At 31.8% G+C, this 27,847-nt stretch overlaps 19 protein-coding genes across 19 annotated transcripts; 11 read left to right on the forward strand and 8 right to left on the reverse strand.

Moving 5' to 3' along the window:
* Positions 1–364: 364 nt before the first annotated feature.
* Positions 365–1,027, forward strand: cand_012610 (SNF7 family protein; the record flags this gene model as incomplete). Its single annotated transcript, XM_067211498.1, has 1 exon — positions 365–1,027. One exon carries the CDS (start codon positions 365–367, stop codon positions 1,025–1,027), a length of 663 nt encoding a protein of 220 aa, XP_067066906.1.
* Positions 1,028–1,177: 150 nt separating this feature from the next.
* cand_012620 (LSM domain-containing protein) lies at positions 1,178–1,516 on the forward strand (the record flags this gene model as incomplete). Its single annotated transcript, XM_067211499.1, has 1 exon — positions 1,178–1,516. The coding sequence occupies one exon, from the start codon at positions 1,178–1,180 to the stop codon at positions 1,514–1,516; it is 339 nt and encodes a 112-aa protein (XP_067066907.1).
* A 482-nt stretch (positions 1,517–1,998) lies between these two features.
* cand_012630 (uncharacterized protein) lies at positions 1,999–3,192 on the reverse strand (the record flags this gene model as incomplete). The annotated part of the gene is made up of 1 exon (XM_067211500.1): positions 1,999–3,192. The coding sequence occupies one exon, from the start codon at positions 3,190–3,192 to the stop codon at positions 1,999–2,001; it is 1,194 nt and encodes a 397-aa protein (XP_067066908.1).
* A 155-nt stretch (positions 3,193–3,347) lies between these two features.
* cand_012640 (DEAD DEAH box helicase family protein) lies at positions 3,348–5,120 on the forward strand (the record flags this gene model as incomplete). Its single annotated transcript, XM_067211501.1, has 1 exon — positions 3,348–5,120. One exon carries the CDS (start codon positions 3,348–3,350, stop codon positions 5,118–5,120), a length of 1,773 nt encoding a protein of 590 aa, XP_067066909.1.
* Positions 5,121–5,490: 370 nt separating this feature from the next.
* Positions 5,491–6,351, reverse strand: cand_012650 (uncharacterized protein; the record flags this gene model as incomplete). The annotated part of the gene is made up of 1 exon (XM_067211502.1): positions 5,491–6,351. One exon carries the CDS (start codon positions 6,349–6,351, stop codon positions 5,491–5,493), a length of 861 nt encoding a protein of 286 aa, XP_067066910.1.
* Positions 6,352–7,013: 662 nt separating this feature from the next.
* cand_012660 (replication factor-A protein 1) lies at positions 7,014–9,700 on the forward strand (the record flags this gene model as incomplete). The annotated part of the gene is made up of 2 exons (XM_067211503.1): positions 7,014–7,153; positions 7,228–9,700. The coding sequence occupies 2 exons, from the start codon at positions 7,014–7,016 to the stop codon at positions 9,698–9,700; spliced, it is 2,613 nt and encodes an 870-aa protein (XP_067066911.1).
* A 76-nt stretch (positions 9,701–9,776) lies between these two features.
* Positions 9,777–10,228, reverse strand: cand_012670 (prefoldin subunit 2; the record flags this gene model as incomplete). Its single annotated transcript, XM_067211504.1, has 2 exons — positions 9,777–10,138; positions 10,216–10,228. The coding sequence occupies 2 exons, from the start codon at positions 10,226–10,228 to the stop codon at positions 9,777–9,779; spliced, it is 375 nt and encodes a 124-aa protein (XP_067066912.1).
* A 215-nt stretch (positions 10,229–10,443) lies between these two features.
* On the forward strand, positions 10,444–11,352 carry cand_012680 (protein phophatase 2C; the record flags this gene model as incomplete). The annotated part of the gene is made up of 1 exon (XM_067211505.1): positions 10,444–11,352. The coding sequence occupies one exon, from the start codon at positions 10,444–10,446 to the stop codon at positions 11,350–11,352; it is 909 nt and encodes a 302-aa protein (XP_067066913.1).
* A 35-nt stretch (positions 11,353–11,387) lies between these two features.
* On the reverse strand, positions 11,388–11,828 carry cand_012690 (uncharacterized protein; the record flags this gene model as incomplete). Its single annotated transcript, XM_067211506.1, has 1 exon — positions 11,388–11,828. The coding sequence occupies one exon, from the start codon at positions 11,826–11,828 to the stop codon at positions 11,388–11,390; it is 441 nt and encodes a 146-aa protein (XP_067066914.1).
* Positions 11,829–13,724: 1,896 nt separating this feature from the next.
* cand_012700 (uncharacterized protein) lies at positions 13,725–14,843 on the forward strand (the record flags this gene model as incomplete). Its single annotated transcript, XM_067211507.1, has 1 exon — positions 13,725–14,843. One exon carries the CDS (start codon positions 13,725–13,727, stop codon positions 14,841–14,843), a length of 1,119 nt encoding a protein of 372 aa, XP_067066915.1.
* A 457-nt stretch (positions 14,844–15,300) lies between these two features.
* On the forward strand, positions 15,301–15,822 carry cand_012710 (uncharacterized protein; the record flags this gene model as incomplete). The annotated part of the gene is made up of 1 exon (XM_067211508.1): positions 15,301–15,822. One exon carries the CDS (start codon positions 15,301–15,303, stop codon positions 15,820–15,822), a length of 522 nt encoding a protein of 173 aa, XP_067066916.1.
* A 123-nt stretch (positions 15,823–15,945) lies between these two features.
* Positions 15,946–17,157, reverse strand: cand_012720 (uncharacterized protein; the record flags this gene model as incomplete). Its single annotated transcript, XM_067211509.1, has 1 exon — positions 15,946–17,157. One exon carries the CDS (start codon positions 17,155–17,157, stop codon positions 15,946–15,948), a length of 1,212 nt encoding a protein of 403 aa, XP_067066917.1.
* Positions 17,158–17,303: 146 nt separating this feature from the next.
* cand_012730 (uncharacterized protein) lies at positions 17,304–20,048 on the reverse strand (the record flags this gene model as incomplete). The annotated part of the gene is made up of 1 exon (XM_067211510.1): positions 17,304–20,048. The coding sequence occupies one exon, from the start codon at positions 20,046–20,048 to the stop codon at positions 17,304–17,306; it is 2,745 nt and encodes a 914-aa protein (XP_067066918.1).
* Positions 20,049–20,373: 325 nt separating this feature from the next.
* cand_012740 (uncharacterized protein) lies at positions 20,374–20,994 on the forward strand (the record flags this gene model as incomplete). Its single annotated transcript, XM_067211511.1, has 1 exon — positions 20,374–20,994. The coding sequence occupies one exon, from the start codon at positions 20,374–20,376 to the stop codon at positions 20,992–20,994; it is 621 nt and encodes a 206-aa protein (XP_067066919.1).
* A 109-nt stretch (positions 20,995–21,103) lies between these two features.
* On the reverse strand, positions 21,104–22,021 carry cand_012750 (uncharacterized protein; the record flags this gene model as incomplete). The annotated part of the gene is made up of 1 exon (XM_067211512.1): positions 21,104–22,021. The coding sequence occupies one exon, from the start codon at positions 22,019–22,021 to the stop codon at positions 21,104–21,106; it is 918 nt and encodes a 305-aa protein (XP_067066920.1).
* Positions 22,022–22,463: 442 nt separating this feature from the next.
* On the reverse strand, positions 22,464–23,240 carry cand_012760 (uncharacterized protein; the record flags this gene model as incomplete). The annotated part of the gene is made up of 2 exons (XM_067211513.1): positions 22,464–23,023; positions 23,132–23,240. The coding sequence occupies 2 exons, from the start codon at positions 23,238–23,240 to the stop codon at positions 22,464–22,466; spliced, it is 669 nt and encodes a 222-aa protein (XP_067066921.1).
* A 384-nt stretch (positions 23,241–23,624) lies between these two features.
* On the forward strand, positions 23,625–24,356 carry cand_012770 (uncharacterized protein; the record flags this gene model as incomplete). The annotated part of the gene is made up of 1 exon (XM_067211514.1): positions 23,625–24,356. The coding sequence occupies one exon, from the start codon at positions 23,625–23,627 to the stop codon at positions 24,354–24,356; it is 732 nt and encodes a 243-aa protein (XP_067066922.1).
* Positions 24,357–24,772: 416 nt separating this feature from the next.
* Positions 24,773–25,816, forward strand: cand_012780 (UV excision repair protein RAD23; the record flags this gene model as incomplete). Its single annotated transcript, XM_067211515.1, has 1 exon — positions 24,773–25,816. One exon carries the CDS (start codon positions 24,773–24,775, stop codon positions 25,814–25,816), a length of 1,044 nt encoding a protein of 347 aa, XP_067066923.1.
* A 171-nt stretch (positions 25,817–25,987) lies between these two features.
* Positions 25,988–27,757, forward strand: cand_012790 (GDP dissociation inhibitor family protein; the record flags this gene model as incomplete). Its single annotated transcript, XM_067211516.1, has 1 exon — positions 25,988–27,757. The coding sequence occupies one exon, from the start codon at positions 25,988–25,990 to the stop codon at positions 27,755–27,757; it is 1,770 nt and encodes a 589-aa protein (XP_067066924.1).
* Positions 27,758–27,847: the final 90 nt, after the last annotated feature.

The raw sequence follows: 27,847 nt of genomic DNA on the forward strand, positions 1-27,847 counted from the left end.
TCAAGTGCAGCAAGGCTCATAGAGAAAAAATTTGCATGAAATACTGAAAGAAGTACTATAGATAAGCCAATAGTTCTATTACTTTTAAAAGTAATGATGCACAATATGCATCCAACTCGTTACCGAGATCAGGAAAGATGATTTTTAAGCTACATAGCGGTTTATTAACACATAAATTTATTCTTTTTAATATTATCAAATAATTTGGAGTTTCTGAAAACAGGAACAAATGAAAACTTCGCAAAACTGTAAAAACCATAGTTTCGGTATGTAAGGAATTTGGCGGTTTAATTATTGTTGGAATATTACCACCCATCCTTATGTTAAATGAAGAGTGTACTGTAACTAAATCCCTTTACATAATATGGGACTTTGGAATAGTAAGACTGATGTAGGAGAGGAACTAAGTAATAATAAAAGGGCAATAACTAGAGCTATTCGAAATATTGATCGTGAGATCCAAAAATTAGAAACCGAAGAAAAGAGACTTTTAAAGGAAGCTAGAGAGGCTCTTAAAAAAGGTCATACAGGGGCTACAAAAATATTCAGTCGAGATGTAATTAGGGTTAGAAAACAGACAAATAAGCTTAATTTAGTCAGAAGTCAGTTGATGGGTATTGAACTTCGTTTGGTCTCAGCACAAAGTCAATTGCAGATCAACAATGCTTTGACAAATTTGAGCTCAGTTATAGGTAAAGTTAATGAATCAACTGATCTTCAGAAAATACAACAATTACTTAAGAACTTTGCAAGAGATAGTCAGAACCTAGATCTTAAAGATAATATAATCAATGATTCAATTGATATAACTATTGGAGAGAGTACTATGGGGGATGACGAAGAAGTTTTAATCAACGAAGTTTACAATGAACTCCTTTTAAATATTGATAAGGAAGTAGGGAAACCCCGTAAATCATTTGCAACAATTAAAACACAGGGTATAGAGGAAACACGTAAAAATATGGATTCAATTAGCCTAGAAGAAAGGTTAAAACAGTTGGGTCTTAGTCAACAATTTAATAGTTGAATACCCAATTTTTTTATTAATATATTTTATTCACTTCCACATGATTGAGTTGTTATTTGCAACTTTTACTTGCGTGTATGGGACTGATAAAACTGGCGCAAGTAGCACTCTTAGTAGTGCTGAATCATTTGGAATTGTCTCCAACTGGAAATGAGTGAATCTATTATGAACCAGTCTCAGAATACATTGCGAACTACTCACTCTACACTTCTTCCTTTGGCACTAATAGATAAATGTATTGGAAACCGTATTTATATAATTCTTCGTGGTGATAGAGAAATTAGTGGTACTTTAAGGGGATTTGATGAATATGTAAATATGGTATTGGATGAAGTTGAGGAATATGGCTATACTATAGTTATGAATGAATCAGCAAGTAATAAAAAGCTTAAGAGGGTTCTTGTAAATCGTTTAGATACGATTTTACTTAGTGGCAATAATATAGCACTACTAATCCCTGGGGGAGATTCTAAGTCTTTTGAAGTATAAACTTAAATAGTCTATATACTTTGAGAATGGTACAAGTATTATTCAAACCCTGTTGTGACATTAAGGGATTTCAATCATAAATATAATTGGATATATGAATTAAAAATGTAAATATAATTTATAAGAACCTTGTAAGTGTTTGATCCCCATTATTATACTTTAGTGAAGTCTTTTATTTAAATTATGATTATGATATAATATGATTGACTATTAAAAAGACTGTTTACTATTATATATTATGAATTCGTATTTTGGAAATTCTACTTACCAATAATAATATATTTATAATGATTCCATTTTTATTCACCAATGTCTAATAATTTAGTGTTTGAATGTTTAGCTTTAAAGTAACTATAGAACTTAAGATAGATCATTGTATTTTTAACATATACATAGATTGCACTTCAAATTATATAGAAAGGTGAGATTTCCAAGTGAATACTTGAGTACATGTACTTTGAGCCATATAATACATTAGTATATCAACCCTTATTTAGTAATATCTTATTATTTTCCAAAATATATGGTCTCAACAAAACTAAAGTCAATCCCAGTGCTTCTTCTGTACGAATAGTCCTAGATTTCTGTTCAGGACAAATATTTATATACATATCAAATAAGTCTTCTGGTTTAGTATTTGAATTGAATAAGCTTTGAGGATCACCTAAAACATCTTCTAATCCACTAAGGCCACCAAAGACGATAAGTAAATGTTTAAAACTTTTCTTATCTGGACTTTTTTCAAGCTTAAAATTATCAGTAATACAACATCCTCTTTCGGAAGTTCCTATTACCAAATCATAACCTTTCTTATATGGAGAGTTAAATAAAACACTTTTTAGAGAATTTGCTGGCCTAACTTTATATCCCCAATATATACCTTTTTTTGTGCTTGGTGTCTCATCACTAACTACTTTACCTATGAAGTATGTTTTTGAATCCTCATTTTTCCCTTTTTGACTAAATTCATCACACAATTTCCTATGTAGATCTTCAGAATCATCAATCATTTTAATTGTGATTCTTGTATTATCGGGTAAACTCTTATCTATCCATGCTTCAACTGGAAGTCCACAATTTACCCAGGAGCCTGATTTTTTGTGCTCTGACTTTATTAATCCTTTGAATAGTCGTGGTTTAGAAACAACTACTCCTTGTCTATATGGGAGCCATTCTGAAATTCTCATATGATGAGGTGCATCGATTGGGTTTTGAAGACCTGCAAACTTAAGATCAGCTTCAAATTTAAACAAGCTTTTTCTCAAATACTGAGGAGTTTCCAAATAACGAAGATTTTTTACAAAGAATTCCATAGATCTTGAACAACTAAAGCCTATGTAATCTGACTGTTTTTCTGAATTATCAACAATATTCTTGTACTTATCTTCATATACTACAATTTCATCAATACCAAATATAGCCAAGATTCGGGCTATTTGGCCTACTAAATAAGCTTTTAATTCAAGAGACTGAGCATTTGATATAATCGAAGATGGAAGAGCCACACTGACTGTACACTTTGAGGGTGTACCTTTAAAGGGTATCCTAGAAAGTATATCTGCACTCTTATTATTAGCTATAAAGCTGGGAAGTTTAGGTTTATTACAAGCTCTCTTGTTAATAAGCTGATTAATGTAACTTGAACTTGGTTTATTTCTCTTTTTTTCTGTTGACATCTCTAAAAGATAGAACAAAACTGTAATTGACAAGGAAATGTCATAAGTTAACTAAGATTATCCCCGCTTTATAGCGGATATTAATTGCTTACAAATACCCTTGTATCACAGTTTGGTAACTACAAAATTTTAGATGCATATATTATAAACTCGTTATGAATAATAAAAATGTTCCCTTACTTGCCATATCCCAGAAGATTAAAGAAGAAGAGGAGATCAAGAAAAAAACTAATCCAAAACATAAGTTAGATACTCTGAGGGCTGAAGAACAGGAACTTATAGCTGCTGTTCAAAAATCTTACAATGCACCTTTGGTTGCAGTTCATGAATTAGCAAAAGGTATAGTTTATGATGAAAGAATGAGAACGTCTTGGAGACCACCACCTAAATATGCAGTTTTAACTCCAGCTGAATGCAGCAATTTGAGATCTCAACTACTTATAGATGTAAATGGAGTTGATATACCACCACCTATTATGTCTTTCAAGGATATGGGTTTTCCAAAAGGTTTAATTGATGCTTTAAGTGCAAAGGGAATAATGAAACCAACCCAAATCCAAATGCAAGGTTTACCAGTAATTTTATCTGGTAGAGATATGATTGGTATAGCTTTTACAGGAAGTGGTAAGACAATTGTATTCACTCTTCCAATGGTTATGTATTCACTTGAGTCTGAACTAAAACTACACTTCATGGGTATGGAGGGTCCTGATGGCCTTATTTTATGCCCCTCCCGTGAACTAGCATTGCAGACAACAAGTATTATAGAACACTTTGTATCTTTCCTAAGTAAGAGTAAAGTAAATAGGCCAGGTACATTAAAACGAAATAGAGAATGGGAATATAGTGAGAAGGAGAAATCAAATAGTAATGGGAATGTTGAGGATTATAATAGAACATATTATCCATTATTAAATGTAATTTGTCTAATAGGAGGTGAAAGTGCTCGCGAAAAACAGAATATAATTCAGAGACAAGGAGTTCATATGATTGTTGCAACTCCAGGTAGACTTGCAGATATGCTCAGGAAGAAAAAAGTCACACTATATCAGTGTAGATATTTTTGTATGGATGAAGCAGATCGTTTAACTGAGGCAGGATTTGAAGAAGCAGTAAGATATATTTTTGATAATTTTCATGGAAGGCGTCAAACAGTTCTATTTTCTGCAACTATGCCCCAGAAGACTCAAGAGTTCACTAGAACTGCACTTGTAGATCCTATAGTTGTCAATGTAGGACGAGCTGGAGCTGCAACTCTCAACGTATTACAGGAGCTTGAATATGTAAGACAAGAGTGTAGACTTCCTCATATACTACAAAGTCTTCAAAAGACAGCTCCTAGAGTATTAATATTTTGTGAAAACAAGAAGGATGTAGATGAGATCCATGAATATTTGCTACTAAAAGGAGTGAAAGCTGCAGCTATTCATAGTGGTTTATCTCAAGAACAACGTAGGGATTCTGTAGAGCAATTTCGATTGGGTCTAAAGGATGTCTTAATTGGGACAGATGTAGCATCCAAAGGACTAGATTTTCCCAATATTCATCATGTCATAAACTATGATATGCCCAAAGAGATTGAAAATTATGTACATCGTATAGGCCGTACTGGTAGAGGTGATTCTGTCGGTGTTTCTACAACTTTCATTAATAATTCCCTACCTGAAACTTTATTGTGTGACTTAAAAGCTTTACTTATAGAAGCTAAGCAAATTATTCCACCATTTTTAGAGAAGTTTGAAGCTACTGATAATTCGTTGCTAGAAATTGGAGGAATAAGAGGTTGTGCATTTTGTGGGGGCCTTGGACATCGTATAGGACAATGTCCCAAATTATTAGAAGCACAGCGAAGAACACAGACAGCAAATTCAAAAGATGCTTTAACTTTAGGATCTAGGTATAGTCAAAGCTGTAGGGATGATTGGTAAGTAAAATTACCATCCGGAAACAAATATGAACCTTTTTTGATTAGTAAGTTAATCAATTTATAGATTGAAGAAAAGCTAGCTACTCTCTGAATATAGATATATTTGTTCTACAGCTACTAATTGCGTCTTGGGCAATTTCCTATTAGTTATTTATATTTGAAACTTTAATTTGTACTTATTAAGTACTTAGAAAGGGATCTCCACAACTTTCTTTAATATATAAGTTAACATGTGACTTTATCAAATGGATATTTTGAATTTTTTTCTAAATTCAAAAGTGTGGAGTTAGTTATAGGCTTTGAGAACTATTTTTAATATCAAATATCAATATATCAATCTTTGATTATATGTTGAAGTGATCGTAGTTCCCTTATGAAGAATCGCTATCAACCAACCAAAGAAGAATTTTACCACTTTCATTCATGCAACGAGATAAATTGTTTTGATTGATATTTGGAGCTACTTTACTGATCCATAACATCTTAGAGGATTTATCTACACCTTCATATGCAAACGGTAAAGACAAAAATATTCCTGCAAACCAAACTGAACATAAAGATATTTCTAACGCATTATACTGCATACAAACATTTGGCAAACGGTACAAGTCCATACATATTGACATAGATAACAACCTAAACATCTTCAGTGATTGATATTCCCTATCTTCATCCTCTCCTTCTTCTTTTGCCATTGGTGAATATAGTAAGAGTCGTGTTAATCTTTCTATATGATTAAATGGTAGTTCAATTGGAGTCAGTTCAAAATTGATTGCCCTTAATAGTGCAAATTCATATGTCTTAATTTGTTCCATATAGTTGGAATACTCTTTCCCAGAATCTTTGTATATCCACAAACTAGAAGAAATATCTAGACTTGATGCATTATTAGAATTTTGAGCAAGTGTATTAGCCTTCAGTATTCTATACAAAAATCGTGATAGTTCAGAAAGTTTCCTACTACTGCGAGATGGTTCCACATCTTCACGAACTTTCCAAGCTAGTAGAACGGCAGCAGATGCTATAAAGCGTCTATCCGTTTCTAGTGCATCAAATTTAGACCAAAATTTGTATATGTAGTAGAAAGCAGTTATAGTTGTGCCTGGAGAAAGGTGTAAATTTGTACATAATACCATAGCTAATTTACTAGTACCCAAAAATAGTTCCCTATATCCACTACTAATAGATGAAAGTTGCCATATTTCTGGTCTTGAGTCACTCGTATCATCCATAATAACATCAGAGTGTTATTTATATTATTAATTCTTTAAAGAAGCTCTGGTATCTCTTGATTTATTACCGCCTGCGCTGGTATTCATTATGCGCATTCGGTTTGGAATCTTCTTTGATATATTAATACCTCATTAAATACTCTATATTATTGAAATATATTGTTAATTTTTGAGCTGTTCCATAAATTTTTAAAGTAGAAATTTACTATTAATGAAGTTTGCAATATAATGATCTAATTAAATACTCCATAACCATTGAAGACTCCACTACATGTACCGGTGTTTACATGCATGTGTACTTTGTTCTTGTATTACGTGTTATTTAGAATATTACACAAAGATAGCTTTTACTAGGGAAAGAAGTAAAAAAGAGGTATTTCTGAATATTCTAAGTTCCGTGATTATCATATATTTCACATGAGATCTACTTGGACATAATCAACATGGACACTAAAGCTTGGTAAATGTACAGAAATTAATAAAATCTGTCTGTACAAAAAGTCGAAATAGGATTTACAATATTTTAAGAAGAGTGACGAGCTTTATAATTCGGTGGGGCAGGTTGTACAGTTGTATTGCAAAGCGCGAGTGCTATTCGCGCAAACTTGAACCCTGCTTGATAAATCTTCCAGTACAAGCTAATAGGCAACTTACATATATTAATGTCATCTTTAAATATAGAATACCCGTCTGAACTACAGCGTGGTGTATGTGATCAACTACTCTCAGGAATACCCTCATCTAATGGATCTATTGTTGTCATTCTTGCAATCAATCTGATTCGTTCGGGACCAAGAGCACTGTAAGTTTTGTAACTACTTAAATATATTTGTTTGTATACTTACTGATATCTGCATGTTGAAATTTTTATTTTAGAGTTCATGTTGCAGATGCTGGATCTAATATACATGAAAGTGGAGTTCCCCTTAGTATTAGGCTTGTTATGTCTGACGCAACTCAATTTCAACCAGGAGATTTAATAAGAATCATTCGGTTCTCGCTAAATGAAATTCACTCTACGAAGTTAGTTACAGTTATTCAATTTGAAAAGGTTGGGCATTGGTCAGGGTACACTGCTATTGGAAAAGCAATACCTCACCCAGGAATGGGTTCAAATAAAGTTTCATCTAGCAATAACTCTGTTAATAATGACCAACAACAAAACCAACAAATATCTGGAAACAATTTCTATAATTCTGCAGGCAGCTCTAATGGTAACTCATCTGAGAGACAATTCAACACGGTTGTAACTAATAACAATAGATTTGGCTCAGTTAATCAATATAACAATACAGATACAAATTTAATAGGCAATAATAGTACAAACCAATTTAATTCAAGTGGCATAGGTAATGATCAGATGGGACATGGTGAATTGAGTAATTCTGGCAATAATAATTTTAACCAGATAAATAATGGTACATTTTCAAATAATATAAATATACAAAGTGATAAGCAAAACATTACTCATGATCTGATCATAGGTAATCAGTACAATGGAAATAATAATATAGCTGGAAGTGAAGTAATGAGTAATAGCTCATGTAACAATGGAATAAATCAAAAAGTGAATAACATATATAATAATTTAAACGGAGGTAGTAACCAACAAGGTATGAGTGGGCCAATGAATAGTAACCTATATGGATCAAATATTCAGTTAAATAGTGACAGGACAAATCATAACATATACAGTGGGAACAACCAACCTAGCACTGGTCCAATTCACAGTAACCCATATAGAAGAAGTATTCAACAGATACCTGGATCAGGTGCAGTCAATATGGGACATATTCAACGAAGTGGTCCCTACTTATCAGGATCTAGAGGAGGACCAATTTCAAGAAATCAAGATATTCCAGTTTATCCTATAAAGAGCATAACATCCTATCTACATAGGTGGCGTATAATAGGTCGTGTAATTAGCAAGAGTGATGTTAGGACATTTTCATCTTCCAAATCTAAGGAAGGCAAAGTTTTTTCATTCGAAATTTGTGATGCGGAAGGAAGTGAAATTCGGGCAACTTGCTTCACAAAGGCTGTAGATAAATTTTATGAATTTTTGAAGGAAGGTGAAGTTTATAGTTTCTCAAAGGGTGATGTCAAGGAAGCAAATGCAAAGTTTAACAAGACTGGCCATGGTTTTGAAATAATATTTAATGAGGACGCAGATATCCAGAGTATGCCTGAAGATAGTCGTATACCTAAGAAAGCATACAACTTTGTTTCAATAGCTGATATTAGAAATTATTCAAAAGGACAATCAATAGATATATTGGGTATACTTTGGAAAGCAAGTCCAATAATGACAATAACTATAAAGTCAACAGGTGCTGATACCCAAAAGCGAGAATTAACTATCTTAGATAGATCTGGATATAGTATTGATTTAACATTGTGGTCTGAAAGAACAAATTTAGATGAAGGCATGTTAGCACAAAATCCTATGATAGCAGTGAAAAATGCAATTATTGAAGAATTTAATGGGTTTAAACTAAAATTTGGACCAAATACATCAATTGAATGGAATCCAATTAATATTGAACAAGCTGATGAATTAAGACAATGGTTCCAGGAATCAAACAACCAAAATTCAATTGTATCATTGTCAACCAATAGTACAGGGAATATTAATTCTGGCACAAATAGTCAAAGGCAGTCAATAGAAGAAATAATTGCAACTGCAACTTCTGGAGTAAATTCTTCAGATATACTAGATGGTGGTATATGGGTATTCACGAATGCTACAATCCGCACAATTAGAGATAATAAATATTTTTGGAGTAGTTGTCGCCAATGTAAAAGAAAGGTTACTGAAATAGAAGATCCAAACAGTGTAAGTGCTCTAATTCTGCCATTTTCTTCAGAAAATGATAATAAAGTGAATACAGGACCTAATTATCACTGCCCAAATTGTCAACAAACAATTGAAGATCCACTAAGGAAGTACATTTTAAGTTGTGAACTAATTGATAGCACAGGAACGTTGCGTGCGGTTGCATTTGCTGAACATGGTGAATCAATAATGGACGGGCTAAATGTAGATCAGTTAGAGTCAATGAAAAATGACCCAGAAAAAAATACTGAAGATATATTTGCAGATAAAAATTTTAGTGAGTGGGTCTTTAAACTAAATGGGAGGAAGGAAGTGTATCAAGATTCCACGATTTTGAAATATCGCATATTTGGTGTTGAAGATATGACATCTCCTGATGTACTAAATAGAGAAGCAAAGAAAAAGCTTGACTATGTATACAGTAAATTAAATGGCTCTATTCAGTCTCCAAATTTAAATATATCTTCTGATAAGGTCAAAATTAGGACTGGGTTTGAAACAATTCAGTTTTAAGAAATATTGGAATAGTTTTGATACAATAAAATATATATTTACCCATTCTGCAATAAAGCTGTATAACAGAAGTAATTTATTGTTGCGAGCTTGATGAACTAGTTATTTGTGCATGGTCAGCACTGTTTGTACTATACTTCTCAATTAGATTCTTCATTTCCTTTTCAGTAGATTCATACTGTTTCTCTAATTCGGAAATTGCACTATCTAACGCACTCTTTTCTTTTTCAAGAGCAGGTTTAACAGTTTTAACATTTCTCTCAACCATCACACCACCAATAACTCTAAAGCATCGTCGGTTCTCGTCTACCTTCTCAAATGCATTTAAGACTAGACCATACTCTTTACTATCTTGAGTAAGCTCTGAAATCTTATTGTTTAGTAGTTTGAGCTTCTTATCTAGTTGAACAATCTCTTCTTGTGTCTCCTTAGTATATCCTAAGAAATAATATACAAATTAAGATAATAGATGTGGTCAGAGTAGTATTAGGTAATTCATTCTTCTTAAATCTTACCTGTCTCAACCATTTAAGCAGGATATTTCAAAAATTCCTCTCCTGTATTTACCTATTTGAAAATATAGCCACTAAGCATTAGCTATTTTACCGCAACTTTGTCAGTACGCTTGAAAACACCAATTCCAGATGCAATGTATGTAACCCAACCCAAAAAAGTATAGGAATTTTATAGATTTCAAGATAATATATTTTCATCTCTCTTTAAAGTACACTTTATAGAAGGAGATGATTAAGTATTTTAAGAGATCCAATAACTCCATGTTTGTGATTTCTCGACATCATATGATAAATAGGGTACCGAGATACCTTCGAACAGGAACAGATAAGAGTTATTTGTTGAATATAGGGTCATTTTCAATAAAAAGTACATCTAAACCAAAACAAAGTGAAAATGAAGATTCTTATAGTACGAGTAAATGTCATATCTGCGTTGCAGATGGTGTAGGTGGCTGGAATGTTCATGGGATAAACCCAGCAAAATATAGTAGAGTATTAACGAAGAGTATAACACGAAATATAAAGGAACTAGATTCTAATAATAAGGTAGATAGCAAAAATTTCCTCTCTTCAGTATTACATAATGCTTATAAAGAAGCAGAAGAATCCAATATAATTGGCAGTTCAACTGTTTGTCTAGTATATTTTAATGGAATAAACAAACTTTATACAGCTAATTTAGGTGATTCAGGATGTTTAGTGTATAGAAGAAGAGATAATTCTATTATATATGAGACACCTTTTCAGCAACATAGCTTTAATACTCCATTCCAACTTGGTACAGGAAGTAGAGATAGCCCCAACGATGCAATATATGATACTATAGAAGGAATACAGGAAGGAGATGTCATTTTAATTGCTACAGATGGTTTATGGGATAATTTATCAAAAGAAGAAATTATTGACATTCTCTCTAGATTGGATAAAAGAAATCCACAGGTGATTGCAGAAAAACTTGGAAAAGAAGCATGTCAAATCTCTCTTGATCCACATCACCTATCACCATATGCAATTAATCTAGCTAAATATTTAAATCAAAGAAATATAGATTGTCAAAATTTCGAAAAACCTATATACTATACAGGAGGAAAACCGGATGACATTACGATATTAATTGGAATAGTAGAGCATAAGTAGAAGCTAAAGAAAATATCTTTAATGCTTAGAACAGCTTAATTTAAATATCTTTCAATAGTTATAGATATTGCACTAACTCCTCTTTTTTTACTTGTCATATCCCACTCAAAATCTTCAGTTATGTAGTCATCTATAACCTCTACAGTCTTAGTTTCTATTGTTTCTTTAATGCTGTCTCCAAAATTCGTCTTAAGATCTTGTACAAGCCATATAGCAGTATTAATACAAGCTCCCATACCATGTATTACTACTTTTGGTATTTCATTTGATATATCTAATTTATTCTTATTTCTTCTATAGCCTATACGATTTTTATAAATTGCATTTGCATTTACAGATAAAAGTAATAGATCTAAAGCACGTCTATAGTATACAATTAAAGGTTTTTTCCTCGTTACAAATATATCAAACCTATTTAGGTTTCTCAAACCACATTTGCGCCTTACTATACGTTTATCTAATCTTTCATCCTCCATCTAATCCTCCAGTCCATAAATTTATGCAGCTCAAAATAATCCAAGTTACTCTGGTCAATTTTTAGCGCTTATATGGAACTAACTTGAAATTCTTAAGACATTAGTTAGCTTAAAATAAAATAAGGTAGAGTACTAGTTGCATAAAAAGTAAAAGTTCTTACAATTTTAAATTCCATAGAATTATCTTTTAATTGTGGTCCACATATTTTTAGTACATTATTTAACTGATTTTTAGATCTGGTTACCTTTTTTTTTTTTTTAATTAAATATTTAAGCGTATAAATACTGGTAATATATATTAGGGATTCTTAATTTCTTCATTCTTGTTTGTACGACCTTGGTTATTTGATATCATTGACTAGATTTATTTAGAATTTGTGAGATATTTGTACATAATAATTTAAAAACTTTAAAATTTGGAGTAATAAAGTACTTCGAACACTTTTACAACAAAATTAAGGTTTTAAAGTCTTATTTTCTAGAATTATAACTGAATTTAAATATTTTCATTCAACTATTATGTTTATTATTTGCTGAATCTAAATATTTACATAGATTGATGATCTATATATCAAGATATTATTTAAGATCTATACTTAATTTATATATGATAAATATATAATTATTTCAAACTCAAATACATGAAGAAGCAATCCCCAGAACTAGGGAGGATAAATAATCGAATTATATAAATTAATTTTTAGTATTAAAGTATTTCCTCGCTTATTATTAAAAATATATATTCAATATTAAAAATAATGCATGTAAGCCTAGCTTATTTGTTTGAATTAGTCCTTTTTTTTATTTACTAATAATAGAGCCTAATAAACACTTTATTAATTATTTTAGATACAAAGTATTTGAAATTTTTTTTTATAAAAGTTAAAACTAAGTTGCCCAATTCTTATATACATGGATATTTCTATTTCTATAAAATAATAATTTTAAATGGATTTCTCTTATACTGGATAGACAAACAAAATCAATATCTCCTATATTACTAATTACAAATCCAGATTCAGACATTATAAAGTTACCACTGAGGAAATACAAATACCAAATCACTAGTGGAAACTAATTTTGTGCTTCTACCCCCATCAAAAATTACATTACATCTATTTGCAGATATTATAAAGAGAATGAATAGTTATGGTAGTATAAACAATACTAAATTGTAAAGTATCTACTGTTTACAAGTATATTATCAGCCACTTAAGTAATACATTTCTTAAAATCTAATAATATAGTGTGACTAAAAGATATAAAAGTACACAATCACAGATACCAAATCTCAAATTTACATAAATAAAATATTTGAATGAATAGATATTTCTTTTCATGAAACACTTTTATAAGGGAAGCAAGTAAGCTGAGAGTAGTTCAATTATGTGAGATGTAAAGTATGTGAATTCCAATCCAGTAATATGAGATACACAAACTCGAGTAACACGAAAGCTGACATAACAGCAGTACATACTTTTTATATTTACTATCCACAATATTAAAGAAATGAATTAATAAATACTAAATAAGAGCGCAAGTGCGGTAAACATAATTAAGTAATTTTATCTAGTAATGAAAACTTTGAATTGTCACTTTTTTAGTAATAAAAGAGATAATAATTACATATTTTCAATATTTCGGACCATGAGACATAGATTCTTTTTTTAGAATCTTTTTTGGATTCTCAATAAAATTAAAATATAACAAACTTTGGTTATTTTCGCTCTTTCTGGTGACCGCGGCGTCTCATACGTCTCTTATCTTAAAGGTTAAAAGGAGAGTACCCCCATTTCCCCATACCCCCTAAATTTTTAAATACCACATCACCACACCGCAGCGTCATAATCCAATTTTTATTAAATTTTGGACTTTTAAATTATAAATTTGAGTAAAATGACATTTAAACTTGTTAATTCATTTATACTAGTAGTTCTAACTATCCTATATAGTCAAGAAAAGGGCGCAGTACTTGGTAGATCCCCAACTTTGGAACCTGAAGTTGTTGAATTGTCTTCTCCAAACTCACCTCTACCAAAGGAAATTCAAACTGACCAAATAACCCCAGTTTCACCCTTAAGTGAGGATGTTATCTTTCCTACTGAAGAGTCTTCAGGAGAAGCAGAGGAGGTTTTAGAAGGCTCAGAAGTTCTGTCTCCTGTAGTTGGTATCGAAGTTTCTCCAACTCCTATGGAGAGCTTATATCCTTGTGTAGATCCAGATTGTTTGGAACTTACTACATCCCAAGTTAGTGTGAAGGATTTGATAAGATACTATGAAGACATGGGATCTGAGTTAAAGAACATAAGTGCAGGAGTTATAACTCGTGAGAATGTAGCTAAACTAGTAGACTTATTTGAATCAGGACAACAAGGTATTGTTGAGATTTTGGAGAGTCCCACCTTGACTGCTTTGAGAAATGGAGAATTTACAAATAACAAAGAAGAAGAACATGTTGAGGAAATTGTAATAGAACCTCCAACAAAAGACAAGGTTGGGAAATTAGTAAGTTACTTCGAGAAATTAGCTGTACAGGAAGATTTAACAAGCAATAAAAGTGAATACTTCGTGGCAAGGATTATAGACTTGATTGAAGAGACTAAAGAAGAGGAACTAGCTCAGGTTCAGGTTCCTCGAGAAATGGTCTTACGTCTAGCTTCTGCTTGGGATAATTTGGCACAGAGAGATACCAAGGTATTATCTCCAATTGCATTAGAAATGGGTTATACATTCAATGATCTATGCAGAGATAAGTTGGCAAGATGTATGGAGTTATATCTAGACCAACAACCAGTAGTGGAATCAGCATATCCTCCAATTGTATCTCCACTCAAAACTGTATCTGAAGTAGTGGTAACTAGGAAGGGTGGTTTTCAGGTTACTGCTCCTAATAAGCAAGAAGCTATAAATACTGTCATTAGTAATGCTAATGCAGCTACAGGAAGGAGTTTTGAACCAGAGGATGTAGAAGTTAAGAGAGTTTTTAGAGGATCTTATCTTGATACTGATGAATAAACGTAATGAATATTTGTAATTTAGTATTTTATCATAACGCATGGGATTTATATTATGGTTCTTTTTTTGTGTCAATATTTATATTTAATATGGTTATTTTGAGAGCATAATCTAAAATATACTTTAAGTGATACACTAAGATTACCTAACTGTATATGCGATGGTAAGGTAGTAGTAGACAGAAATCAACTAGATACTTACATAGTGGTCATAGCGTGGTTGTTAATCCTGATAACCTTGGTTAAGTAGGCAATAATTACTAGTTTGATATTTCTCCTCTATAGAACTTATTTTTAAGATTTCATATTTTTATTTATTGTAACACAACTTGGCATCACACTCTTTACTAGATCTAATGATGGAATCTGCACGCTCGGTACTGTTTTATATTCTGCACTGGCGCTTTGTGGTGTTTAGGTACTCATTTTCTTAAGTAAGGTATTATAATTATATAAATATGAAGAATACCCTAGGTAGGTCCCAAGTGGACAGTAGAATTGAAAAGATGATAAATAGTAGTTTAGATGATATTGTGAGACAATCGAAAAGATCAAGACGTCTGCAGAGTAATAGGCAACATAGTCGGAATTCTTTGACACCTAAGAAGAAGGCCGTAGGAAAGCCCAACACAAATAAGAGACATAATATAAAAGGTGGAAGGAATATCCAAATATTACAGAAGGGAACTAACTTTAAGAATCCACAATATAATAAGGGAAATGGTGGGAATAAGAGATTAAGACAACTAAGAGATAGAGACAAGGTAATTATTCGAAGGAAACAAGATGAGTTAATAGATAAGACAAAATTAACAAGTGGAGATATCAGAAATATTAAGATTGTAGCTCAATTAGATAAATTACCAGCTCCAACTGCTCAGCAAAAGGCAGGTGTAAATAATCTTGATGTCATCCCAAGCTCGATTTCCTCCCATAGAATTAGACAATCTAAATCCATAGGAAAAAAGATGAGACTTTGAAGTGAACATGAGCTTATTTACAATAGTTAAATAATGTAGTAGAGACATTTATGAGATATATTAAACGTGTTATCTGTCTAAAATTTATACGGAGGATCTAACATACTTGACTGATATTATTTCTTATTTCATATATTTACTTGGTGATGGGAGATTCTGAATACCTACTTGCTGCAAATAACTATACCATAATTTGATCATTGAACCACACCATAGTTTTATTTCTTTTTCTATTGCTACAAGAATACTTTTGTTTATACCTTTTTTATATATATAATCAGATACAGTGCAATAATTTGTCATAAAGGCTTTCATATATGCTGTAGTACATTCACTAACATTACTAACAGGTTTGAAACCTAAGGGTGGTACTTTTCTTGTAAGTTTTAAATTATCAGTTGAAGGATTATATAGTGATGCGAATAAAGCCCATTGTATTCTGCTTAGTTCATATTTGTTTAGTTCTGATAAATTGTTCCTTGTTTTAGTTGGTATTGTCGGTTTTCTAAGTTTCAATCTTGTTGCAGGTATTTTTAAACTTTGACTATCTAGTGGGTCTAATGAACTAGATAATTTCACTTTATAATTTGGATATTGTAGCCTACTTGATCTACTGTGTTGAATAAACTTTGGTCTTGAAGTTTCATATGGATTAACAAGAGGTGGAGTGGAAAATAAGAATTTCTTCCCTGTAGATTCCAACCCTGGAATATTTGATCTTTGAATCTCAGATCTGGGTAATTCTTGAACAAGAACTAAGTCTTCTGCAAGACTTTCTACATACTCCTTTCCAAATTTACCAGTAGGTTTACGATATTGAGGGGTAATCACCGTTTCATCTACAGGATACACTTCTAACCTTGAAGTACTTACAGGAACTCCTTCATATGAATTATCTGAGGTTGACATTTCATCTTCTCCAGAGAATTCAGATGAATCACTAGAAAGATCACTTTGTCTTGATTTTGATTGATAAAGAAGCATCTTGTTAATTAAACTTCGTGGTACCTCATTTACAGAAGCAGTAACCCAATTCCCCCAATTACCATTGCGACTTCTATAACACTTTTTCCATAATATGGAACCATCTGAGTATAGCTGGCCACGAAATTTTGTAGATGGTAGTTTCTTTGGGATTTTCTGTTTAGAATACCTATTACGTTCTATTCTCGACGCTTCTAATTTACCTATACACCATATCATAGAAATACATATAAGTATCCACCTTAACCAGTTTCTTCTTATCATTTGTAAGCCTAATTTATTCCTAGTGATATTATAATTTCCAATACTTGCACTTGAGTCTGAATTTCTAGATCCGGCTGACAGCGCCATTATTATCTATATATTTAGAGTAACACTGTTAAAGGAAGTCAAATAATAAGCGACAATTAACGAGAGCAGTATGATACAACTTACACTTTGATATATTATTATTAATATAATGAAGGATTCCTTTTTTTTTCTTAGAAAAGTTACATCTAAATATACGATCTAATATCTACAAAGTCTCCAATATATACATCAACTTTTACTGCATCTGTACATCCATCATTGTATTTATAAGTTATTTGGCAATTCCTGTTAGGAGTATTGTATTCCCTAATTTGTTGTATAATTTTGTTTGGAGAGGGTAGTTTTACATAATCTAAGTGCTTAGGGCTCAGTTGTTTAAGCATTGATAAAGCTGTTTGGCTTTTTCTTTCCTTTTGAGTTATTTCTTCATTACTATATCTAGATTGAGAAGTATTCTTGCAAATTTCATCAGCAAAAAGTTCTAGCAATTGATTTATCATACAATAATAGCGATAACTAAATTCAGAAGTATTCATCTGAATACTAGTAGACGGTATACATGAATCTCTTATAAAGCCCAACTTCAATGCATTTTGGTAACATGGAAAAGAAAAGAACTGCTCTATATTTGGATTCAGAGTATAATTTGCCAAGTTAGAGTTTTTAATATAAATATTTTCTTCAATAGTATCACTTCTTTGGGTATAATTTAGCCCTAAATTAAACAAAATTGTGAGGATATGAAATAGATGTTTGAAAGCAAGAGTTTCCTGTTCATTTTGAATATCACTATTCTGATGATTTAAATAATTTCTAAACTTTGATATTAACTGAGGAGAGTACCAATATCTACTGTAATTAGGTTCTACATTTGAGTAAAGCATTGCAATTATGAACGGTAATATATCAACAACAAAATAGTAAGTTAGGATTTGTATTTGAAATGTGGGGATTGAGTTTAACGAAATGTCTTTTAGAATATTTTTATTAGCTTTCTTTATTTGTTGAGAGTAAGCATAAGCTGTCATTCCAAAGTATCTAAATTGATTTGCCATTATTCCTTGTAATCTAGGAGCTACTGTTAAACATGTATTTAAAAATGGTAGTAATGAGCATATTCTTGAGCCAAGGACATCATATTCAACTATATTATCTACTACACTAGCTAAGTAATTAAAATATAGATCATTGCGGACAAGACAACGGTATATGTTTTCAAGGAGCAAAGTGGCAACATTTGATCCATGGTTTGCCACACATTCTTCACCCTTTTTTAGTACATATTTAACTATACTCTGGCCTTGGTGATTTTCAAGTCCAATGCAAATTTTGACATAGTCTGATGCATCTTGTTCAATATCTTTAATGTAGCAACAATTATTAAAATCAATCCAGTCTAGATAAACCTTATTTTTATGTTCATTATATTTCTCCTTTTGTATCATTAATTCTAGGGAGTTCAAACATGATCTAATGTCACCATTATGTGCAATAGCTAGTCTAGTTAATATATCTTGATCTTCTAGTTCAATATTTTCTTTTTCACAAATAAATGAAAGTCTTTTAGTGACCTTTTCTACTTTGGGAGTCTTTAAAATAATGTTGGGTACTTTTAACCTAAGGTTCCTTAATGATTTGTTATATATATCACTACACAAACAAATAACTGGACGTTTAATAATATCCAGAGTTTTCTTATGTTGATCTAGTAGCTTAATTAAGTAAGAAACACAATCAGGACTTTGCCCTTTAACTTGTTCGTCATTATTGTGACATTTACTGCCAGGAGATGAATTTGACAGGGTATTGTCGAATTCATCTATTAAAACTAAATTAGGTTTACTATTTACTCCTTGTATTGTATTGAACCCAATGCCTATTTTAATTGAATTTTCGATATGAGCGGAATTCCTTTCATCATCTAGTCTAACTTCATAAGTATTGTAGCCACATTGCTTTGCCAGAATATTAATTAAAGATGTTTTACCACATCCTGAAGGACCTCCAACAAGTAGTATTGGATTATTCGGAGCTTCTTTTGCTTCTTCATTCCTACTATCTATTTCATCTTCCATAACAGTAAGCTTCAAATTTCTCATTTTCTTACCAAATATATATCCTTCCCATTGTTTAATCCATTTCAAAATATTTCTTACAGTTTCCTCATCATTTATAATATCTAAATATGATTTAGGTTTATATTTCTGATTTAATGCAATTCTTTTCATATATGAGCAACTAATCAGTGGTCTTAAATTTAATTTAGTGGTATCTTCAGTAATCTTGACAGAATCTAAATACAATTGAGTATCATATTCAATGTTAGTTTCATTCAAGTTATCTGTAATATAATCCAATTTCCTAGTATCATTATCAGGCCAAGATTGTAAATAAAACTTAATATCTTGATCTCTAATGCCTGAAAACAAAAAGTATTCATGATTATCGTCTAAATCTACAGGTGGTATAGTAAGTATCTTGCTATCTTTAGAATACATCGCTAGCTTTTTGCCTTGTATACTTTTATTCATAATACCAAAAGAGCTAAATTCACCTTCAAAGTCAAAATGTATGTGATATATATTACTTTTAGATATCTGGTCTACTTCAAAGTTTAATTTATCATCAGGTTTATTTGTTTTTGATAAACAAGTATTTATTGGTTCTAGTAGAGATATTTCATCTAAAGGTTTATTTGCAGTATCACTACAGCTTCTAGGAATATTCTGACTCTCTATTAATTTATTCTCTTTATTTATCTCTTCATTAAAAAAGTGATCGTTAAAGTCCATCTCCTCATCAAAATTCAGCTCATCAATAATATCCCATGCCTGAGGTTTTAATGTATCTAGAGTATCTAATTTAGATCTTTTTTTCTCAATATAACCAAAGCTTTCATCATCACTCCACTGCTCTTCTGCATTCCACATATATGTAGTGATATTAATGGCAATTCTGTATGAGTATTTGGTGCCTGCAGTAGACCGTATATAAAGGTAATACAACAAATTATTTTGGCGCGAAATTATGTAATAGTGACAACATATACTTTAACGTGATTTAGCGTGGAATCTTCCTTTTCTCTTTTTCTAAATATATAGACAAGATCACCATTTTGGTTAATATCTATTAGGCTATAAGATATCTTAAAGATACCAATTTTATGACAAATTATATATCACTTCTCTAAAGATTATTTTATTGAAGTTTCTGTACTTTAATGTATCCCTAATTGTAAATCTTAGATTCTAGAAAATGGACCACTATGTCTCTATAAATGAAGAAATAACTAATAAACAGGGTGATTACTGTTTTATTTGTCTAGAAGACTCTTCTAATAACGAATTAGAGCGATGCTGTACTCAATGCTATGCAGTGGTCCACAAGGAATGCTGGTTGAAGTGGAATAGATCACAAAGAATAGCTGCTATCAGAAGCACAGTATTAGGTGAAAGTATAAGAGAAACAACACTATGCACAATATGTCGCAGTGGATCTGTTTATATTGACGAAGATGATACACTTGATTTTAACTGGACATTTAATCATGGGTTAATTAGACAGTTTTTATACTTTGTGGCTGGAAGAGTAGGTAGCAGATCTTATCTAACTCAAATAGGATTGAATGATCATCCTTTATGTGATTCTAAAATATTGGCTATTAATGGACTTATACTAACTATTATTTTCATGTGTATACTTCACCAAGACTTATCCCCAAGTAGCAAGACTGTTATAGGAATTATATTGTGGACTTACACAGCAATGGTTATTCAACTCCTTTTACTAGCAGGTATCTACAGACAGCAGATTCTAAGAGAATTATGTATTCCAGAACCACATCTGGATGACTCTTTACAAGATGCACAAAACTAGGAATTATCCGATATACTTTATTTTGATTTGTAGTTGGCTTGACAAAGAATTTTAAGATCACAGGATCTTAATAAATAAAGATGTATTTAAGAGAAAAGTGTTTATAAACCTAGGGAGTTTCTTCATCTTTATCACCACTATAGTAAATATTTAAATTATCTAAAATGAACTTCTTTAACGTACTGATCATTTGCAACTGTGAGGAGAAAATGATACGTTGTAACATTAAAGGAACCATGCCCCCAAGATCCATCTGATTAACAAAGAAAAGTTCTGTACTACCTTGATTACATCGTATAAAGTACCCAACTAAATCTATGTGAGCTCTGACATATGTTTCAACGACTGGAATATCATGAAATTTACTTGGTAAATTTTCCAAATTCCTTGGAGAGTAAGCTACAATTATATAGCAATCTTCACTCAATCTACAGTTAGTTCCAACAAGTAGGAATTCACGTCCTTGTACTCCCATCATCCCCTTATAACACTGCCTACCAAAGACAATTTTAGAACATCGGTAAAGAACTGTTGACTCACTACAACCATTATCATAGAGAGTTTTGTTTTCAATATTTATAAGAAAATCAAAGAGTTGCCTTGGTCTTATTCGAGTACCAAAGTTGCACAGGGAAACATAAGTGGATGGCAAAGTCGTCCCCTGACTTCCATAATCAAATCTACTACATAAGGAATCTCCCATTGTACCTAGATCTACATAGGTAGTGTCATTGCAAAAGATACTTCCTCTAGCTTCAAACTTATTTGGATCTTTATGAGCTAATAAAAAGTCATCTACAATATTCAACAGTTTCCCAATGCACTTTTGAAGTCCTTCAGTATATTGTGTAAAGAATTCCTTATCTTCTTCTGTTAATGGTCTCATAGGTTCGTGAATTTCACCCAATAGTGCACCATGGCTTGGAGTTGGAGTTGAAACATCTGACAAATTTGAACCAGATATATCTTTTGTATCAGATTCATGCTGAGTATGAGAATCTCCTATTGAGTTCCATAACCCCCACATTTTTTTTCAGATCTGATTCAGTTCTAAATTACAATTAAATAGAGTACTTATAAAAAAAAAAGGAATAGCCTTAAAGTATCCAAGTACCCCTCTTTATAGATTGCAATCTAAATTTAGTTTTCTTAAAAATTACCCCTCAACATACGACCTATTTATTTCCGCACAAAACCGCTATCTATATTTGGTATATACAAATTCATTATATCATAGTTACAATGTTACTCGATATATCATTCACGAAGCGCCCCAATCACCCGCAATCAATGCTATACTTAATTGGATCTTAGTTATCTCATTTTTTTGTTTTTGCAGAAACTCAGAAACTAAGCTAGTATAATATATATTAGATACTTTTAGTATATCAGAATATAATTGAGAGTATAATTATTTATATATAGAAGTTTATTATTGGATAAATATATATTAAATAATTCAGATATAGTTAATCACTTTCTTCAGATGAATGACAATTATCTGAATCATCTGATGATTGTGAAGCTCTAATTAGATGTAATCCTCTATACTTGTTTACCCCACTTGTAATTCCAGTTAATTTTCGTGATGTCTTAGATTTAGGTGATTGACTTTGATCTTTAATCTCAAAACAAGTTTCAGATATATCTGATTGAGTATATCCTTGTTTAACACAACGGGCACGAATAACATATTTCCCAGATCCACTGATAATAATTGGGTTTAAATATTGTTGTTCTGTTGATTCATTAATTTTATATAATATAGTACAGTTTTCTGTACTTGATACCTCTATCTGCTTAGTTGATAGTGAGACCTCAATTATTTTGAAGATAGGTTTAGAACAGACAAGTTGCTTTGCATGATATAGCATTGATAACCTCATATGTGCATTAGATGGGCATGGGAATCTATAACTTGGTCTTTGTGCAAGTTGTACACCAGTTATATCATCAAATTCAGGAGGTGCTTTAGTTGTACTAGCAAATCTCATCCCAAGAGATGCAATTTCATTCAATGTATATGGACCTTGTAATTACAAAAAAATAGGTATAACACGGATTAATTATGATTTAATAGAGAAAATAATATATTTGTAATTTGAAATTACACAAAACTTAGGAAAATTAAACCTACCACTCTCACATGCACGTGAAATACACTCTAAGCGATGATTTCCTTTATCTATAACAGCTTCTAACTGCCTTTTAAGATCCAGTAGTAAGTCTAAGTTATTATTATACATTAAAATCTAGAGTAAGTAGCTAGAGAGTAGATATATTCTATATATATAAAAATAAGAGTACTGGCGCTTGTCTTAAGTATCATTATTTAGACCCGGGCAGGCTTTAGTGAAAGTTGTCTAAGACATGTGTTTTTCGCTATATATTATTTTGAAACCCACTATAAAGATCTTATCTTAATTTATTTGTCACTTACTCCTATTATTTTAACATATATTTTTCTTTCTACAATGGCAAATAGGGAGACACAATTTAATGCAAACAAAGATGTGTCATGTCGTTTTACTATGTGTGCATGGGCCTAAATTTTGGAATTTGATTTGAGAATTGATAATTCAAGTATAGTAACTTAATCATTATATCTTGAATTTCACTTTTTTTTCGACATGGATATAGTTGAAATGAGTGTTTCTCCAGCAAATAATGTAGAATCAGATTTTGGGGATATACATGGGCAAAAGCACCATTTACAACTTGAAGAACATACATTAGCAAGAGGACTCTGTGTTGCTACAACTCAAGAACAACCCTCTTCATCCTGTGGTATTTCATGCTCTAGTGGAGGACCTCCAAAGCTAACACACTCAATCATAGCTTTTACTACTCCAATACCTGTAGCTCCAGGTCAAAAGAAGCTCAATTCTGCAGATGAATTAATTGGGAAAGCTATAATAAAACAGAGAGTCAATGAAAAATGTTTCTTTAAACAACAAGCAGAGAGAAGTGTAAAATTGAGCTCATTAAGTTTAGTATCTAGTCGTGGCCTAACTACAGATGGCCATACATTCCGCTCAGAAACTGGTCTATCTAATTTAGGTACACATAGAAGTTACACATGCTTAAGCTCTATATCATCAAGAAATATAGTGAAGCCAACAGCTCCAACTTCGGAAGAGTCTCATAATTTCTTATTATCAAAGATAACTTCGTTCTTTAACAGCCTCTGTAGTTGTCCAGGCTTCTTGTCACTATGTAATACTCACAAGAAGATTCAAACAATAGAGCAAGAAACAATTCCTTCAGATTCAGATTTTGCTGAAACTGAAGAATATGAGAAAAGCGAATCAGAGTCTGAATCTAATCCATCTATTGCAGAAGAACATACAGTACCAAAATAAGGACCGAAATACAAGCTTAACTACTCTTTAGTACAAGTATATATATTTGGGCATATTTAAAGTCAATATTCGGCATATTTACCTTATCATTACTATACAGAGTATTCCTATTATATGAAATTATACCTTTACTTCCTGAGACATCCTCGTGTAGTTATCAATGCCCAAGGGATCTCTACGATAGGGATTACTTTATTTAAGAGATTTAATATCCAGTAGCATGTGAACTTCTGTACATACAAATTTAATTGACGCTTAAAGAGTAGATTCTCTTATTAAACAAGCTTTTTATTCCTTCATATTTACCTCTTTTGAGTCCTGTATAAGTTTTACATCGTGTTCCCGCCTTATTTACCAACACTGTTGGAATCTCTTAGATCTCCACTTTTTAAAGCACTTGAGAACACCTTTAAATAATGAAAATTAAAGTAAGAACTGTTCAGAATACAGAACATGAGATAGAGGTTGAGGGTAACTTTACTGTTCTTCAAATGAAGCAGCTTATAGAAGCTAAGAACTCTCAAATGACTGCATCAAGACAGAAACTAATCTTTGCTGGGAGGATTTTAGGGGATTCCCAGACAGTACAAGATGTCGGTATTAAAGAAGGTGAAAGGCTAGTTGTATTAGTATCTAAGGGAGCAATACAACAAAAGTCAAGTGAAATATCACAAACTAAGAACATAGGGAACTCTATCTCTGCACAAACAACTCCTATAACCACCAACACTGGAGTAATTCCTAATAATTGTGATCAGAATGCTTATGAATCAAATGCATCTGCTCTCATTACAGGTACGGAGTTAGAAACAACAATCAATAACATTGTGAACATGGGTTTTGAAAGGAATCAAGTGATAGCTGCCATGAGAGCAGCCTTTAACAATCCAGATAGAGCTGTTGAATATTTGACTTCAGGTATACCTTTACCAGATATTATTATACAAGGACAAGGACAAGGACAAGAACAACCTGAGGTTTCTTTATCTCAGGCTGCGACGACCCCAATAAATCCAGAGATGTCAGATATAAATCAAATTCCAACAAATGCATCTGGAGATACAGTTACAGGAGCCTTGGATTCTTTACGAACAAATCCTATATTTCAACAGCTTAGAATGGTGGTTCAACAGGACCCAAGGATATTACCGGAATTATTGGCGAGAGTTGGTCAAACAAATCCGGAAATTCTTCAACTTATCACGGAGAATCAAGAAGAGTTCATTAGACTTATGGAACGTACAGATTCAGATGATATTGGTGAAATTAGCGGAGCAACCTCTGTGTATTTAACTCAACAAGAAGCTGAATCTGTAGAGAGGCTTCAAGGACTTGGATTTCCTAGAAATGCAGCATTAGAAGCCTTTCTAATTTGTGAGAAAAATGAAGAGCTTGCAGCTAACTACTTAATTGAAAATAGTGCTGATTTTTTTGAAGACAATAACTCAACTAATGTATAGTTAGATATACATCTCAATTTAATATCTTTTTTGATAGATTCTTAATCCTTCATTAATATTTCTTTTGCATAATTTGTAGATGTTTCAGAACTGAATTTTCATATTGCCTTCTATAAGAGACGCGCTCGTGATACACTTGTTCTTTTCTTAAGTGAATTTTTTTAATTATTCATGAATAGAGATAAATGGGATGTTTTAATAGTTGGAACAGGTATTTTGGAGTGTATAGTAGCTGCTGGATTATCCTGTAGAGGTTTTTCTGTGCTCCATATTGATCCTGCCTCCTCTTATGGTACCTACTGGAATACCATCAAATTGGATAACCTAAATAAATGGCTCACATCTAATCGTGACCTAGATGATCATATGTTTGATACTAGTCCCTTTTCGAATAAATTTGGATGGGTGAATTCAAGTCACTCGAACTCAAATGATCTTTTAAACAAATTTTGTATAGATCTACTCCCAAAAATGATATTTAGTAGGAGTCCTCTAGTTGATATTTTACTCTCATGCAAGATTACGCATTATTTAGAATTCCAAGGGGTTAATTATTTATCCTTCTATAATATTGATGACGATTTCAAGGATATGTTCACTACTAAAAAACTCTCAAGAGATGAAGTTTCTGAGGAAGGATCTTTACACACCAAATATATATCCCCAATCCCAAATAAGTTTATTAACATTCCTTTTTCTAAAAAAACTATATTTGCTTCTACAGATCTTACATTATATGAGAAACGTTCACTTATGAAACTATTTAAGGGAATGTCTCACTTATTGGATTCTAGTGCAGGGAAACAAAAGAAAGATTTAGATATTAGGAATGACCCATTTAGATCCCCAGCTGTATTAGCAAACTCCATTGAGAATATAAATGAATTAGATTTAGACTTAGTTGTTAATTCATGGCCATTATTTCAAAAAAAGTGGAAATTAACAAACAAAACCTTAGATATGGTTAGATTTTGCATTGCTCTAAACTTTGATACTGAAACAAATATTAATTGGCAAATGGATGTTGTAAATCCAATTGGGAAACTTATTAGATCACTAAACCAACATGGTTGTTCAGGTACACCGTTTTTGTTCCCATGTTATGGAGTATGTGATATTCCTCAGGCATTTTCTAGGTTTGCAGCTGTGAATGGGGCTGTTTATAGACTACATACACACATTGAGAATATTAAAAAATATAATGATGGATGGGAGGTCGACATTCGCAATTATGAGATGGAAGAAGCTATAACCATAAAATCTAAACTGTTGATTGGATCTCCAAGACTACTATCTCAAATATACGATGGTCCCAAGCAGGAAAATATAAGGCGAATATTTAGAATGTTCGTGATAACTTGCAAACCATTGATAATCCAAGAAGAAACCTTTCAGGAGGATATACTCTTTGCCTCTATTAAGATAAATCAAACTAAAAATCCGACAGATAATCATGTAGAAGTAGTTAATATAATGCAATGTGGCTCTAGTAGTGGATGCTGCCCAAAAGGCTCTTACATTATTAACATTTGTAAAATTATGTCTAAAACAGAAAGTGCAGAGGAAGTTACTATGCAATTTGAAAGACTCTTAAGATATTTTTTTAATAATAGCAATAAAGTACAAGATAATTACATAGATTGTATTATTTATAAAGGAGGATATATATACAATAGAGAATTTCAAGATCCAATATTTACTAGTGATGGAATTATATATACTGCTGATCCATTTATTGATCTCAGTTCTTTTTTTATATTAGATGGGGATATTCAGAACGCAATGACTATATTACAACATGCTCTTAATTATCTACAGTTAGATAATAAAGAAATTTTAACTCCAATTACTTTTAAAAAAGAAGAACTTATAGAGACTTTATCTATCAAGGAACAATGTAACGACATGATATTTCAGAAATTTAGGGAAGTATTTGAATAGTTTATAGGGGTCTCCAAATATCCATAAATTGTATATATTGCTATATTACAGCTCATTCAAAAGGTAAAGTATTTAATTCACTCACTAACT

This window comes from Cryptosporidium andersoni, assembly GCF_001865355.1.
Source record: "Cryptosporidium andersoni isolate 30847 chromosome Unknown contig_40, whole genome shotgun sequence".
Lineage (NCBI taxonomy): Eukaryota > Apicomplexa > Conoidasida > Eucoccidiorida > Cryptosporidiidae > Cryptosporidium > Cryptosporidium andersoni.